Genomic DNA, 17320 nt, shown 5'->3' on the forward strand with positions numbered 1-17320 from the left:
CCCGATGTCTCAATAGACTCAGCCATCGCCGGCATCAAATATATAAGGCAAGTGTGTGTGGGCAAGCCGGTCGCGGGAGACCTCGTAGAACATTCGTCGATCAAATTGGGGACGTTTTGAGAAAAGGAGAGGTCCGAAGCACCCGCAACCGGCGAGCATGTATGAAAAGAGTAATGAATGTAGAGGAAGCGCGTGAGGTTTGTAAGGATAGAAGCAAATGGCATTCTATTGTCTCTGCCTACCCCGACGGGAACAAGGCGTGAGTATGTGTGTGTGTGTGTGTGTGTCTTTCCTTTTCCAAAAAAAAAAACTTACTCACAAATTGATTGACACTTGACAGCTGTTGAGTGGGTGACACTTGACACTGCATTGTTTTTGTTGAAGAGAGGTCAGCTTTAATTCTAGATAGATTTCAAACATTGAGTGATTTTATTAAATAAATACTTACTAAAGAAGAATAGAATTATTGCTTTCCTTGGGGTTCGTTTTTGGGAAGTTAGATCAATTAACTTTTAACAAAAAATGTCCAACGAACGACTCTCATATTCTTTAGCGTGGAGGGAACATTTAAAAACATTTTGTGCTGGATTAAGTAATCTGCAGCAGGTTTGTATTTCAACTTATGCTGAAAGAGCTTAACATTATGTATATACTATTGAACATTGCACAGATTGCAGTAATAAGCATTACTAACATAAAATACAATTAAATGCACAAATTATGTTCACTGCCCAGTAAAAATCATCGAGTTTCTACTCGTTAGTGTATAGTTTTCTTCCCCTCCTTCTAGAAAGGCAGCTGGAAATTAGTAACTCATGAGATTGATCTCAGAAATCTACCAACTAGAATAATTTTAAGCTGGTAAGACCTGTGTTCTCTTTATTATTTACACATCAAAATCAACCTAAATATTGATTTTATTACATATTAGACCTTAACTATGAATTTTATTGCAGAATGAAGAATTTGTTGATATGACATTGGCGGCAGACGGTCATTTTGTAAAGGTTCACAAAATTATTTTAGCACTAGCCAGCCCATACATCAAGGATGTTATTTCCTCTATGGAATGTCATAAACCGGTTTTATTTTTACATGTAAGAAATAATTAAAATAATCTATTTTAGAAAACATAAAAAAATAATGTTTTGATTATAAAAATAAATATTCGTTTCTTGTTGAATACTAGTAATCTAATTGATTATTATTTTATTCTTAAATATTTACTGCTAGTCATTGAAGTTTGGTACACAATTAGTCCCACATCACATATTAAAATGTTGTCAAAGTGTCTAAGTGGTGTTGTAAAGACAATAGATAACATTAAATTATTTGTTCAAATTAACACCTTATTTTGTGGCTGTAATGTTCAAAGTCTATTGTATATGGTATACCCTCATTAGAAACTGGGATGTGAATATGAGGCAAGAACATTTTGTTTTAGCAATTGAAATGAATTGAAAAACTTAACAATTAAATTAATTATCACATTATATAATCTATTATATTACTATATGATATATAATAATATATAATCTGGGTTTGTAACATAAAAAAATTGTTTATCAGTTGCCATTTTTTTATAGAAGATAAAGACAAATGAGCTAACAGGACATCTCTTGTTAAGGAATCACCACTGTGAACACTTACTGAACATATTTATTACAAAAATTAATAAACAAGAAAGTCAAAAAAATTTTGCCATGCATTTAATAAATCATTCTCAAATTTCAATGAATGTATTTGTTTGTCAAATATTTCACAATTTAATCATATTAAAAAAAAACAGAGCGAACACATTCTATTTGTTTGTGTGCAGTTCTTGACCCGCAATCTCTAAAGACTTGATGTACATTCGGAGGTAAATAATCTTACAAGTACTGTATGTTTAAAAAGTTTTTATTGTATTACATACATTAGCATTTTCAATATATTTTAAGAACTTTTAATTATAATTCTAGGGTGTGTCATTCACTACACTTTGTTCAATATTGGAATATATCTACACAGGAGAGGTATTAGTGAAAACAAATAATATCAATGACTTTCTTGATGCTGCAAAGAGTTTGAAAATAAGGGGACTGAGTGAAGTGGTAAGCTAGTGTATGCTGATATTGATAGATTCACTGTCAAGTGGTTCAATTTTAAAATGTTTCATGATCAGTGTTTGTAAATTGCTTACTTCATCATCAGCTCGAAAACGTCCACTGCTGGACAAAGGCATACAAAAATTTCCACAATGATCGGTCCTGCGCTGCTCTCATCCAACATATTCTGGCGATCTTGACTAGATTGTTGGTCCATCTTGGAGGTGGTCAACACTGCATCTTCTGGTAGGTGGTCGCCATTCAAGGACTTTTCTATACCCTGTCCATTGTCACTTAATAATTGCTTACTTAATACCATGAAAGTTCCTGTGCAATACCCTTCATATTTACGTGTTTGTCTAACAAAAGCATCCTCCATTGCATTCCATTTCTCATTGAATTTACATTTCAGCATTTGGATGAATCAATGAATATAAAATCAAATCATTACCAGAGCTATAACAATGATACTGTAACAGATACTGAATTAACTGAAGACACACAGAGAGATGACATCAAAGTTCGTGAAGATTATGTTTTTGATGAGTAAGTGGATTGTTAGTTTCTTTTGTAGAGGTATATGCAGAGCCTACATTTTAATAATGCTATAAACCTCACAAATTATATTTGTTTGATTATACCTATTACTTGCCATAAGTTAAATAAATAATTAAAATTTGCATTTATTTTGTTTTATGACATAATATACCTACTCTTAATAAAACTTATCTGTGTTATTGTTGGCTTGTTTTGGTTGTAGCATGTTTGGCTGTAGCATGACCTAAAATAATAAAAATGAAATATCCATTTTTGTTATTCGCCGCGTACTGCCTCAGCCAATAGTCTAGTGAGGCAGCCGCGCGAGACTAAAATCCTTGGTCGATCAATACGTACCTCGTCCGAGCATGCCGCGTCCCGAACCGAATGTTGTCGGTTTTTGTCCATGCTCAAAAGCGGCTCAATAAGTTTGCCACTCGCACACAAGACGTTTTTTCATTGGCTTCAGTACTAGTACTTCGACAAGGACTTCTCGACGAGTACTTCGACAAGGACTTCGACAAATTCTTTGACAAGTACCTCGAGGAGTAGTTCGACAAGTACTTCGCCAAACTCTTCAACAAGTACTTCGCCAAATTCTTTGAGAAGTACTTCGACAAAAAACTTTGAAAAGTAAGCACTTCGCCAAATTCTTTAATAAGTACTTTGACGAGTATCTCGACAAGTACTTTGACAAGTACCTCGACGAGTACTTCGATGAGTACTTCGACAAGTACTTTGAAGAGTACCTTGACAAGCACTTCGCCAAATTCTTTGACAAGTACATCGACGAGTAACTCAACGAATACTTTGACAAGTACTTCGACCTATCAATGACATACAACATTATCTGTATTACAGTTAAACTAAAAAAGTACGAAACTTCAGACAGGCTACAATCTAATTATATTTTCAGTGATCATAACTCAAAGGAGACGAAATCCATAAGTCAACATTCTGAACAGTGTGTAGATGTAGTCGTGCAAGTTGAACCATTCTGTCGACTTGACAGTCGATTACTACAAGATGACGATACGATAAAAACAGGTATTAAATACATTTACATACTTCGTGAATGATAAATTCTTAATTAAACTACAAACTTTGAGGTCACTCTCCATTACCTTGGATCACCTATATTCAGGATGTTTCGCTGACCAAACTGATATCGCGGTGCTCCACAGTGCGGTTTTCAATGAGCTTTCTTCCACATACTACAAAGCTATGGAATGAGTTCATTCCATAGCTTTGCGTTGCTTTCCTTGTGCGATGTTTCCGGGACGGGAAGCACGTACACCTTAAAGGCCGGCAACCCTCCTGTGATTCCTCTGGTGTTGCACGAGAATGTGGGCGGCGTTGATCATTAACACCAGGTGACCCGTGATACGCTCGTTTGTCCTCCTTGTCAAAAAAAAACAAAAATCTATTTCTAAAAAAAATTTATTCTAGTGCATAGATAACCAGTAGTATGATAAATTAATTGGTATATTCATCAGTGGGCGGCTCCTTTGAATAGGATGCTGGCTAGATTATGGATACCACAACAGCGCCTATTTCTGCTATGAAGCAGTAATGTGTAAACATTTTTGTATTTCGGTCCGAAGGGCGCCGTAGCTAGTGAAATAACTGGGCAAATGACACTTAACATCTTATGTGTCAAAGTGACAAGCGCAATTGTAGTGCCGCTCAGAATTTTTGGGTTTTTCAAGAATCCTGAGTGGCACTTCATCAGTTGAACATCCTACTCGGTTAATCCTACCAGGCCAGAATCCTTGACACATGGCCAGGCCTTTGTCACTGGTGCCTGTACAAAGCGAAAAATTGGAGACAATTTAATTACCGCTTGGCTCGCGTATGTAAGTGTTCTCTGATATTATTTTTAAACAAATGAATGACCTTAAACCGATATAATTCTTATAGAAGATACGCTGTCTTTACGGATGCACTAATAAAACAAACAAACATCGGATTTACATTTTTATAATGTACAAAAAGATTACGAAACGTAAGTTTTTATTGTACTTATTATAACATTAGCTACAGATTCTGTGTAACTGTAAGTAGTACATATGTATGAAGATTAAAATTCTTATTAGATAGATGAAGGTATGAAATGCGATAGTTGTGCGAAATTATTTTTTTACCTACCTACTTTGCCTTCCACTCGGATACTCGAGGCAAACGGACGTGTGTTTTGTTAACTTCGATACAATTATTTAGAAAAGATTAACGTAAGCATTAGTGAACCGTCAAATATAAACTTATGTTTACCATCGCAAGTAATTACTGTGTGCATCGGTCATTCGTGCCTGGTGTGTGTGGAGGACGACCACATAAACTATTGATTGAATCCAATTTAGTTTTTTAACATGTCTAAATCACTGTCGCCGGAGAAATGGAATTCTGTGCCCTATCATCAATGTCAAAAAATTAACCAAATTTTGAGACTCACATAACTGCCAGGAGGGCAAAAAAAAGAAACTAGAAACTGCTGGTACAGATGAATTTTCAGAATTTAAAGAAGAGATGAGGGAGTTGGTGCGCTCCATGGTAAATCAAAGTGAACATCAAATGAGTAAGCTGTTCCCGATCCTAAATGAGATACAGGCAGCAAATTCGAAAATAGAGGCATCCGTATTCTCTCTAAGTGAAAAAAATGACGAATTCATGAAAAAAATTCAGCATCTAGAACTGGAAATAAAGAAAAAAGACGAGCGAATTGCTATTCTAGAAACTTGAAGAAACAACAAGAGTAGTGAAAAAGAAAAGTATAGAAATAAAAAATGTATCCAATATTGGGCCCAGGGAAACCAAAAAAGGATTGGTGTTAATGTTGTCTCAATTGGCTACTAATATCAACATGACAATAGATCAGACATAAGTGACATTTATAAAGTGAATGGAAAATCAGACAAGAAAACAATCATTGTAGAATTTGTATCTGAACTAACTAAGGAAGAAGTCTTAAAAAATTGTAAGTTGTTTAACAATAAAAACAGAAATAACAAACACCGTGGCTCAAAAAAGCAACCCGGCGAACCTATATTTATAACAGAACACTTAACTGCAAAGGCTTCACGTTTGTATTTCTTGGCAAGGGACGTCAAAAAATCTAAAGGATATAAGTATTGTTGGACATCGTTTGGTCGTATCTACTTGAAAAGAGAAGACAACTCAAAAACTATTTGGATTAAGGCCGAAGCTCAATTACAGCCACTGTGGAATGAATGACTATTTCTGGATTTTCGTAACTATACTTATAATCTCTTAATGTATTTGTACCACTACTGTTATATTTATTATATTTATTCATCTTGTACTTTACAGCATACAAAAGTGTTATACTTTATATAAGAGCACCAAACATTCTAAACTTAATAAAATACTATACTTAATTAAGCCAGTAAGTAAAATAAACCAAAGTATATATCACTACAGAAATAATTGTATCATGCATTATATACAATTTAAGATTTACACCTATTGTAACAAAAACACCTTTAATGGATAATAATACAATAACTCTGTTGGAAGATTTCCTGACAAACAACATCACAGCTCAACAATGTTCTATTGAGTATTTTAATAAAAACACCCTTAGGGAAGATTTATTCCTCTCCGTCGTAACCCAAAATATAAGAAGCGTTTATAACACATCGAACTTAGATGACTTAGATATCAATATAAGTATGCTAAAAAGAAATACTGACGTTATAGTTTTAACTGAATGCAGAATAGATCCCGAAAAACCAGTTCCACAGAAGCCCTACTATTTTACTTATTACACTGATAGAAAAGTAAATCAAAATGATGGTGTTGTGGTATTCGTAAAAAAAAACATTAGAACATAGTGTCAAAGAAGTTGCTTTGGATGGCGCTTCCTGCCTTGAGATCGTATTGCGAAGCCCTGTGTCTAAAATGACACTAATTTGTATATACCGGCCGCCAGTAGAAAAGAAACCTGAAAATTTTATAACTTCATTAAACGCCTATCTAGATTCATCCCATCTAAAATCTAATGTCATAATTACAGGAGATATAAACATAAATATTATTGAAGGGCACAGTGACAAATACGCTAATTCATATTTAGATACATTGGCTTCACATAGGTTACTACCTGGTCATAAATTTGATACCAGAAAAAATAGTTGTTTAGACCATATAATAATTAACCTCGATCCTTCCCAATTTAATACTTTTATAGGAGTTCTAAACACTACAATTACGGAACATAAAATGACTGTTATTTATCTATATCGGAAAAAAATAAAAGATTCTACCACACCTAAAACGAAATCTCTTATCAATTATGAAGAAGCACTTAAGACCCTGCAAGATAAATATAATCCAGATATATTAAAAATAAAAGACCCAAATACATTAACACAAGAATTACACAAATACATACAATATGCTCTTAACAAAAATACTAAATTGGTAAGAATTTCAAGTAACAAAAAAATAATAAAACCTTGGATAACACCAGGCATTTTAAAATGCATCAGAACCAGAAATAAATTACAACAACAGCTAAGAAGTGATGAATCTAATGAAATACTCAGAATAACTTACCGACGATATCGAAACTTTTGCAATAATTTAGTGAAGCAACTAAGACGTAAATACGAAAGCGAAATACTTAATAAATCTAAATCTAACAATAAGTCACTTTGGAATAGTATCAAAACTATAACTAATTTAAATAAACAAAAACAACAAAATATAGAACTTATACAGTTAAAACCTACACCCACTGAATTAGCTTGCTTTTTAAACAATTATTTCGTTAACGTTGGAAAATCTTTAGCTATTGGAATCTCAACACCTCCTCATATTGTACAGCAATATTTTAATCGACTTCCTTCACAAGCAAATACAATTGGAACACTAGAACCCGAGCCATCAGAAGTAGCAACAATTATATCAAACTTAAAATCAGAGACTGCCTGGGCTATGACAATATCCCAACCAAGTTTATTAAAGTGGCGAAAAAAGAACTTACTCCTATAATCACACGACTTTGTTCACTCTCACTCGCTCAAGGTATTTTTCCACAAGAACTCAAATGCTCCATTATACATCCTGTACATAAGGATGGGTCTAAAGAGGATGTTAATAACTATCGGCCTACTTCCGTCTTAACAGTTATCTCTAAAATATTAGAAAATATTATAAATACTAGAATAATCAAGTACCTAAATATGGTTTGTTATCTAAATCTCAGTATGGCTTTCGTGAGGGAGTCAGCACTGAGGATGCTATTCAAGATCTGCCTCAAGAGTTAACAAAATATGTGGATGGAAATAAAAAAACTCTATGTATTTTTCTTGACCTAAAAAAGGCATTTGACACCGTTTCTATTCCCATACTTTTGCGTAAAATTGAAAAAAATTGGTATAAGAGGTAATTATTTAATTTTACTGACTGTTAACAACGTGTTAAAATTAATAAAGAAATTTTTAGTTCTGTTAAATATTCTACATCATACGGAATTCCTCAGGGTAGTGTTCTCGGACCTACGCTATTTTTAATGTATATTAACGACCTTACAGATTTAAAAATACAAAATGGACAAGTTTTCTCTTATGCCGACGACACTGCCTTGCTATTTCATGGAGACAGTTGGGCGGAGGTCTTTTCTTTGTCAGAGAAAGGACTACTCTTAGTACAAAACTGGCATAAAAAATAAAAGATTCTACTCAATCTAATAAAAATTTTACCTTATCTGCTCATACATGTGACATGGCTGATATAGAAAACTGTCTGTGCACTTAACTTGAAAGAGTAAACACCACCAAATACCTCGGAGTAATTATAGACAAAAATTTATCATGGTATCCTCAGTTAAATGTAGTTGCCAACAGAGCTAGAAAATTGATCTGGATATTCAAACGCCTACGTAAAGTCTGTGATATCAAACTTATTAAGTATATATATACATCTCTGATACAATCTATCCTTCTATATTGTATAAGAATCTGGGGGGGGGGGGGTACTTTTAAAACTCAATTCTTAAGCATAGAACGAGCACAGAGAGCAATAATTAAATATATGCTAAGCAAAAATCGTCTGTATGATACCACAAAATTATATGAAGATGCGGACCTTTTATCCGTAAGAAAATTATATATATTGCAATGCATACTAAAAATACACAAAAGTAAATCTATAGATCCTTTGATTTTAAATAAACGTAAAAATAATACAGTAATTAAATGTAAATTTACTAAAACTAAATTTGCGTCTAAACAATTTGATGCATAGGCTACTAAATTATACAATACCGCTAATAAAATCTTAAATATATACACAAAGACATATAGGGAATGTAAAACTAGCGTTACAAAGTGGCTGAAAACTCTTAATTATTTAGATACTGAAAACTTGCTAAATTAATTATAATATGAGTAAAATAGTGTAAATATGTGTTCTAAAAAATATATATTATATTAATTTTTGTTGTAATTATATATCATATGAATAGATATTTAAATTTCGCATGCTGTCATTTGATTGTTATCTAAATATCGTACTTTGAACATTTTACTATTTTATAAATATTCGTAAAACTACAAATTACCTTAGTTCATAGTTACAGTGGTCGCACATTCTTGAGACGATGACAAGTGTTTTTATGTAGGTATATTATTTACAAGTTTAGTGTGAGCCACGCAAATATTAATCTACCTTCAATATTGAAACAATTTTTAGTTTGTTTATTTTATGCCTAAGATTGGTTTATTTAACTATAATTCATGTTTTTGTTAAATGTGTAAGCATTCTTATCCGTTCGAAAGAGCGGTCTTCCCTAACACAGGTTCTGCGAACTTAAAAGGGAAGTCCTACAAATACTATTTACTAAAATGCTAAATAAAAAAATTTTTGAATTTGATTGATTTTGACTTATATATCGGCCGGCTAGTGGCAACCCAATAATTGTCATACTTCCTATAACTTGTTTCGATTCAGAGATGTCCAATGGACTGTGAACGCTCAAGACACGTGATAAGATACATTTTGGCGTGATGGTTGTAAAAGTAGGCAACTTTCTATGCCTAAACTTAACATGTTCGGGAACAATCCTTCTGTGCGGTGTTAGGTAGTATTAATCGCCTCCTCCCACTCGCGCAAACCAGTGCTGCTCTACTCCATACTTGATGCAAATCATCCTCCCATATTGTAAAGCAATTTCCTTCTGCGGCTTTTTCCAATCCTTGGGTGGTATTTTTTTTATTTTTCGGTCTGTCTTCTCATCTGTCCATTTCCATTTCGGTATAGCTACTTCTGCTATACGAGGGGCACACTGAAATGATCGGGAATAAGAAAAACCACATGCACGGTATAGCTAAATTGACGATATTTTGATTACGACTAAGAGGCCTTCTCTTCTTCCGCTCCACCTTAATGAAACCGCCATCTTTGTAGGTCTGGCCTCTAGGCTTTTGCCCTGTGCTGCCCCGGGGCGTAAAAAGAATAGGGTAGCCCCAGGTCCAAGGGTGTCGTAAGAGGCGACTACGGGATTGTTGAAAGTGGGAGAGTCACGCTGCCGTCTTATGAAGTCAGCACAATCGGGCCAGACTCGTCCGGGCTACTTACCACACTCGCACAGAATACCGGCGTGCAGTAGCGGCCTGGTGCCGCTATGTTTCGCATAGGTTAGTGTCGAGGACCAGAGGCCATATTTCCCCCCCCCCCCCCCCCCCCCAACAAAATATGAGAGCAGCATTGAATGAGAATCTACCCCAGGAGGGTACCGGATCTTGTAGAGCCGGAGAATCCCTCCCCCAGCATTCGCGCTCGGGCTGCCCCTCGTATTCTGGGGAGGGCACAGTACCGCGTATGTCACAGGACAAACAGGGCAGCAACACCACGGCACCCCGCTCCACGCTTAACGTAGACTTTTGTAACATCCGGGGAATTCACTCCAACTTAAACGCCGGCCTTGTGTTTCGTTACGGAGACGCAGACATCTCGACCTAGCGATACGTCATATTTAACGTACCCCGGGTACAAAATTGAGCATAATTTCATGCCTCATGCCGGGGTATGTGTGTACGTTAGGGAGGATATCTGCTGTCGCCGTCTCGGCAATTTTGAGATCAGAATTCAGAGGTACAGGTCCCATAGTGCTAACGCAGAAACGGATCACCTCATGGGCTGCGTTCAAGCGGCATTTGATGACGTGCTTGCTCAGATCCCCTCCGCTGAAATCGTAGTCTTGGGTGATTTCAACGGGCACAATGCCGAATGGCTTGGATCACGTACTACAGACTACGCAGGGCAATCTGTGCATAATTTTGCATTGGCGTATGGTCTGTCCCAATTGGTTGAGTCGCCAACGCGGCTCCCGGATGTGGATAGCCACATGCCGTCCTTATTGGATCTTCTGCTGACTACACATCCCGATGGTTACCAGGTCTCTGTCGACGCCCCTCTTGGAACGTCCGACCATTGCCTGGTCAGGAGTGTAGTGCCTATCCGACGCCAACGTCGCAGACCACCATTGACCCGCCGCGTATGGCACTACAAGTCAGCAGATTGGGATAGGATGCGTTCCTTTCCCAATCTGCTGACTTTTTTTGCATCCTACCCTTGGGTAGGATGCAAAAAAGGAACGCACCCAAGGGGCAGGGTTTATTTCCCTTCGGATGATCCTAGTGCCTGCGCCGTTGCAGTAGCCGATGTGATACTGCAGGGCATGGATATTTTTATACCAAGCTCTGTAGTACCCATCGGTGGCAGATCACAGCCCTGGTTCGATGCGTCAGTTAAAGCAGCATCTGACTGCAAAAAACGGGCGTATCGAACTTGGGTTGCGGCGCTGGGCTCAAAGGATCCGAACTGCAAAGTTCTGAAGAGTAAATAAAACCGTGCCTCCAGATTTTTTAAGCGGCAAATCGCCCGTGCGAAATCAAAGCCGTCCATGCCGCCGTTGCACATGAGGAATGACACCCTGGCCCATACGGCAAAAGAGAAAGCCGATCTCCTGTGCACTCTTTTTGCCTCCAACTCGACTCTTGACGACAACAGAAAAACAACGCCGACCATCCCGCGATGTCAGAGCTCCATGCCTGAAGTACAGTTCCGACAGAAGACTGTTAGGCGAGCTCTGTTTTCGTTGGACGTCAGGAAGTCGAGCGGGCCGGATGGCATTTCTCCAATCGTGCTTAGAACGTGTGCCCCTGAGTTGACGCCGGTGCTAACGCGTTTATTCCGGCACTCTTATTCAAAAGGCGTAGTCCCTGATTCATGGAAGTCAGCCCTTGTCCATCCGATCCCAAAAAAACGTGACAGTTCGGATCCGGCAAACTACAGGCCTATTGCTATTACCTCCCTACTCTCCAAAATCATGGAGAGCATAATTAACCGCCAGCTCTTGGTATACCTTGAGGGTCACCAGTTGATCAACGACCGGCAATACGGCTTTCGCCATGGTCGGTCGACTGGCAATCTTCTGGTATACCTAACACATAGATGGGCGGCGGCTATTGAAAGCAAGGGGGAAGGCCTGGCAGTTAGCCTGGATATAGCGAAGGCCTTTGATCGTGTATGGCACTTATCGAAGTTTTGGGCTTCCCGAGAGCTTGTGCAAGTGGACCTCCAGCTTCCTCACTGGGTGCAGCATATAAGTCGTTGTCAACGGTTTTTGCTCGAATCCCAAGCCCGTGAACGCTGGAGTGCCCCAAGGCTGTGTGCTATCTCCCACGCTGTTTCTTCTGCATATCAATGATATGTTGGACACCTCCAACATACATTGCTATACAGACGACAGCACTGGCGATGCCGTATACACGGGCCATGCAGGTCTCTCGGGAAAACGTCGACCAGTGCCGGGAGAAACTTGTGTCTTCTATCGAGTCCTCTCTCGAGAAGGTCGCGGAATGGGGTAAGTTGAACCTTGTCCAATTTAACCCCCAGAAGACTCAAGTTTGCGCGTTTACCACTAAAAAAACCCCATTTGCCGTATCATCGCTCTTCGAGAACACTTCCCTGAAAGCCTCGCCTAGTATCGGAATACTGGGTCTCGAAATCTCGAGCGATTGCCAATTCCGTGGCCATCTGGAGGGCAAAGCCAAATTGGCTTCGAAGAAACTGGGCGTCATAAATAGAGCACGGCAATACTTCAAGCCGGCCCACATTCTAGCGCTCTACAAAGCGCAGGTCCGGCCTCACATGGAGTATTGCTGTCATCTCTGTTCTGGCGCACCCCAGTATCAGCTCGATCCATTTGACCGCGTGCAACGCAGAGCAGCTCGAATTGTCGGGGACCTAGCGCTCTGTGAACGGCTGGATCACTTGGCGTTGCGTAGAGACGTCGCTTCATTGTGTGTCTTCTTCCGCATATATCACGGGGAGTGTTCCGAAGAGCTGTTCAACCTGATTCCTGCCGCCGAATTTCACTTTCGCACGACACGCCACAAGTTACGATATCATCCCCACCATCTGGATGTGTGGCGGTCCTCCACAGTGCGGTTTTCAAGGAGCTTTCTTCCTCGCACTACGAAGCTGTGGAATGAGCTTCCTTGTGCGGTGTTTCCGGGACGATACGACATGGGTACCTTCAAGAAAAGCGCGTACACCTTCCTTAAAGGCCGGCAACGCTCCTGTGATTCCTCTGGTGTTGCAAGAGATTGTGGGCGGCGGTGATCACTTAACACCAGGTGACCCGTACGCTCGTTTGTCCTCCTATTCCATAAAAAAAAAGACACATTCTACTTGTTCCCGCTTCCACTTGTGTCCTCAGCACTGTCCGCTTTCTGGGTTGCTGGCGGATGGCAGCAGCATAGTCACGTTGAGGTTTTGACGTAACGACAGCAGGCGACACCTCCGAGAGGGGAGGACGGGCGGCAAGTACATTACCGCTTACACGTGCGGGAACAGCGGCCGCTGTCGAGTCGAATTTCGCTGTTTCAAAACTCGCTGGTTTAATAATGCATGTCCCACGTCACGTGTTGATGTTATTGGTCTCTGTTGACCTACCAACAACTGTATTGTTCGCAACGTCGCAACTTACTTAGCAGACCCCTGATGGTGTTCTGATATGCCTCTAATTTCAACAATACATCTGCCAGGCTTGCACTGAGGTTTGTGGTGTCCTTCAGCAACCTGGTGGCATCGACATGGTCGAAGGTAACGGGTGGTAACTTGTTCAAGTTCTTTGCCAAGAAAAACGGCACGTCGTCAGGATCAGTGCTATTGTTGATCGGACCTCCTGCGGGACTGCATCTGGTCTCTTTTCATCAAAACCTCGTACAGCAGCGTCTTATCGTTGATGATCTCCTCACTCGTGAAATTTGACGCACAGATCTGGATGATAGTGATCTAGTCCATACTATTAATTGCATGCTGAAGGAATGCCAGCAATACATTGGCTATGAGATTTTCGGATCTCATAGTCGTGATAGCGTTCAGCGGCGGATGCCGCGCAGATCGCGAATATAAATTATATTCGTAAGTTCAATGACCACGTTAGTTAAGAAGTGCGTACTGCGACAGAAGTAAAAGTCAAAAACTTGAATGTAATAATTTTTGTTTCAATTTTCAAATATTAAAATTTCTTAATTGTAAAAAATTAATGTAAAACAAATCATAACTTTAAGTTACAATACCTATATTTTTAAAAAAAGCCGCGCGTTGGTCTGCTTTGACGTCAGTATCCAAACAGTACTTTGTCGTGACGTCTCTAAGGTGGCACCCGGTTCCAATCTCAACGCGCCAGTGTTATATCTGCACATCGGTATATTAGTGTTTCTCCCTTCCCTTGCTCAACGCTTAATACTCAAGCGAATTTATATTTTGTACAGATGTAGGGAATATTATGCAGTACACAATGTCGAACCAAGGTTCACTGCAGTTGATACTCAACAATTATGTGTACTATTTGAAGTACACGAACAAGGACAGCTCGCAACAGTGGCGGTGTGTGGACTACCTCAACAAGTGGAAATGTCGGGCCGCTCTGTTCACTAAGGATGATATCGTCATACAGAGGTAGGTAAGATGAATATTTTGTTGCGAATTTTTTTTTATGGAACCTGTTCGCTCCTGTGATTCCTCTTGTTACACCAGAGAAATCACATGGCCTTTAAGAAAGGTTAAGGTGCTGTTTTTGAAGGTGTATTGTCGTATTGTCATAGTTTGGTCGTACGTGGAAGAAAGTTCCTTGAAAACCGCACTCTTAGAGGATATGCCACACATCTGATGGTGGTGGTGCGAATGATATCCTAATTTGTGGCGTGTCATGCGAATGTGGACTTGGTGGCAGCAGAAATCGGGTCAAACAGCTCTTCGATTCACTTCTTGTGATAAATGCGGTAGAAGACACACAATAAAGCGACGTAAAGGGATAGAGCATTAGATCTATATACAATTCGAGCAGCTCTGCGTTGCACTTCTTTGAAAAACTCAAATATTCTGAGCGGCACTACAATTGCGCTCGTCACCTTGAGACATAAGATGTTAAGTCTCATTTTCCCAGTAGTAACACTAGCTACGGCGCCCTTCAGGCCGAAACACAGTAATGTTTACACATTACTGCTTCACGGCAGAAATAGGCGCCGTTGTGGTACCCATAATCTAGCCGGCATCCTGTGCAAAGGAACCACAAGTAAAAGTTTGAAAAGCCAGTGCTATTATTAGTTTGGAAAAAAATATTGTGAAGTCATTGCAAATTTATTAAATTCGGAAACAGATATTTTTTCAAAACCAATGATCCATGGAATTAATGTTTGCAGGCTGTCGTCACACTGCCACCCAAACCATAAGAACAAAATTACGAAAAAAATCAACTCCGGAGCTGTGTACACCAAGTTACAAGATGTTGCGAACCAATGTAAAAAGGATCACAGTATAGATGCTGAATAAATAAGTTATTAGATAGGATTAAAGTGGGGGTGCTCAAGTTAAGAACTGCTGGCGATCTACCTCAAAATTGCTAGACTACGATCGAACGACTCTGAGAGGCTTCAAGTATGTGTGATGAAGGATTGTCGTCTATGTAGTGTCACCAGTGACGGATTAACCCTTAATCAAATTAAGCAATTGCCTAGGGAATCACGTCTGAGGGGGCACCAAAAGAAGCACAAAAAAATCCGTCCTTTGGGCACCACGTCACCAAAAAAAGTTTCTAGGATTAATTTCAAAATTCGCGCTTTTAATGTTGACATAACCCGTCTCCCGCTTGCCCACTTGTGCATTCGACAATTCGAATGCCCGAATGAAGCGGTAAAGTTTTAAAGACGGTTTCTAGTTGACATACGGATTGGGGGGCCCACAGGCATGGATTACTTAGGGCATCAAGTAGTCTTAATCCGTCACTGAGTGTCACGATGACATAGATATTAGTTTTGCGCACAATAATATGCATTTTTTTGTCAAGGCAAGTGTTGGTCTGCTCTAAAATGTAAATGAAAAAACTCATAATTATTAAATTTTGCGAGTTTATTGTTTCTTACAAAACAAACGCGTTCTAGTGTTTAATAGTTATTTATGCAACTGTTGTGTAATAAGGGATATTAAAACACGAATGTGGGTTGGCTCGGCTTCGCCTCGTGTGATAATAGTATCACATGAGTGTTTTAATACCTAATTATCAACAGTTGCATACAAGACTTTATCTACACCCAGCATATGATGAATCCTCTAAAAGACTTCAGAAAGATTCTGAAACAGTTAGCTTACTACTAACATTGAAACAGCTAGTCCTAGTAGTCACCTAATATCATCCATTACTGATTATATAGAAATAAAGCAAGTATTAATGAAATAATTATTTATTTTATTAGTAATTTACATTTTGTATAGTGCAATTATTAAAATTCACTTGAATATTGTGTTATTTTGCAGCGTTTAAAATATCCGGCGTTGTGCTGTCAAAACTTGAATCGCTCATTTTTTCAAGGAACATTTTCCTTGAAAGGGGTTTCGAATAACCTATTTTTTTTTACGGCGCGCCATGTTCTGGTAGTGTGGAACGCGAGTAAACGAAAATGTTCTTTTTTTGAAATTTATACAGATACCACGCATCCAGCAATAGGAATGTGGCTGTTTGTTGAAACTCTTTGCGCATGAAGGGATTAAAAAAAAACCAAGGAGTGTTGTTATGAAATTCAGTACAACATTACAACACTCGTTTGGATGATGTAATGGTTATTACGACATTGGGTGTTTTAATGTTGGTAATAAGCTGTTTCAGAAACTTTAATAGAGGATTTAAAGCATGGGTGTAGATAAAGTTCTAAACTTAACTAAAGAGTGACTTTGGATGTTGAATCTGCATGAGCCAATGTCCTGAGCATACTTTTTCATAAGATGGTACGTAATTACCGATTTTAGTTACCTAAAACAATCTGTGAATTAGATCTGATTTTTTTTTCTCAAGACCGACTGTTTGAGCACCCCTGGATTAAAGTATTATTAATTATATTGACAAAATTTTTATGTTTTAATCATCTGCTAAAATTTGCAGAGATTGCAAATGGAAGCAGAGATTCAAAAATGGAATCTGAGAACCATATGAAATTGGTATGATATATTTTTTATAAACCTGATATTTCTTATTGTAATAGACAATAGTCTAGATGACAGTAAATGAATCATTAGTGTTTTGAGCATTTATCTCTCTCCCTCTCTCAATTTATATTCCTTACAATATAAAAAGTAAAAACTTAGAAGCTTAGATAATTCATATGTCC

The 17320-nt window shown here is 38.4% G+C and overlaps 1 protein-coding gene across 2 annotated transcripts; it reads left to right on the forward strand.

Annotated features, from left to right (window-relative positions):
- Window positions 1-361: 361 nt before the first annotated feature.
- Window positions 362-17230, forward strand: LOC126971799 (broad-complex core protein isoforms 1/2/3/4/5-like). Of its 2 annotated transcripts, XM_050818221.1 has the most exons (7): window positions 362-606; window positions 957-1097; window positions 1962-2093; window positions 2500-2633; window positions 3541-3671; window positions 14432-14618; window positions 15362-17230. In XM_050818221.1, exons 1-7 carry the CDS (start codon window positions 523-525, stop codon window positions 15489-15491), a joined length of 939 nt encoding a protein of 312 aa, XP_050674178.1. In that variant the 5' UTR covers window positions 362-522; the 3' UTR covers window positions 15492-17230. The 2 variants fall into 2 exon arrangements, with proteins under 2 accessions (XP_050674178.1, XP_050674179.1); XM_050818222.1 differs by lacking the exons at window positions 14432-14618; window positions 15362-17230 and adding an exon at window positions 4545-4586.
- The last annotated feature ends 90 nt before the right edge of the window (window positions 17231-17320 follow it).

Source organism: Leptidea sinapis, chromosome 24 (genome assembly GCF_905404315.1).
Source record: "Leptidea sinapis chromosome 24, ilLepSina1.1, whole genome shotgun sequence".
NCBI lineage: Eukaryota > Metazoa > Arthropoda > Insecta > Lepidoptera > Pieridae > Leptidea > Leptidea sinapis.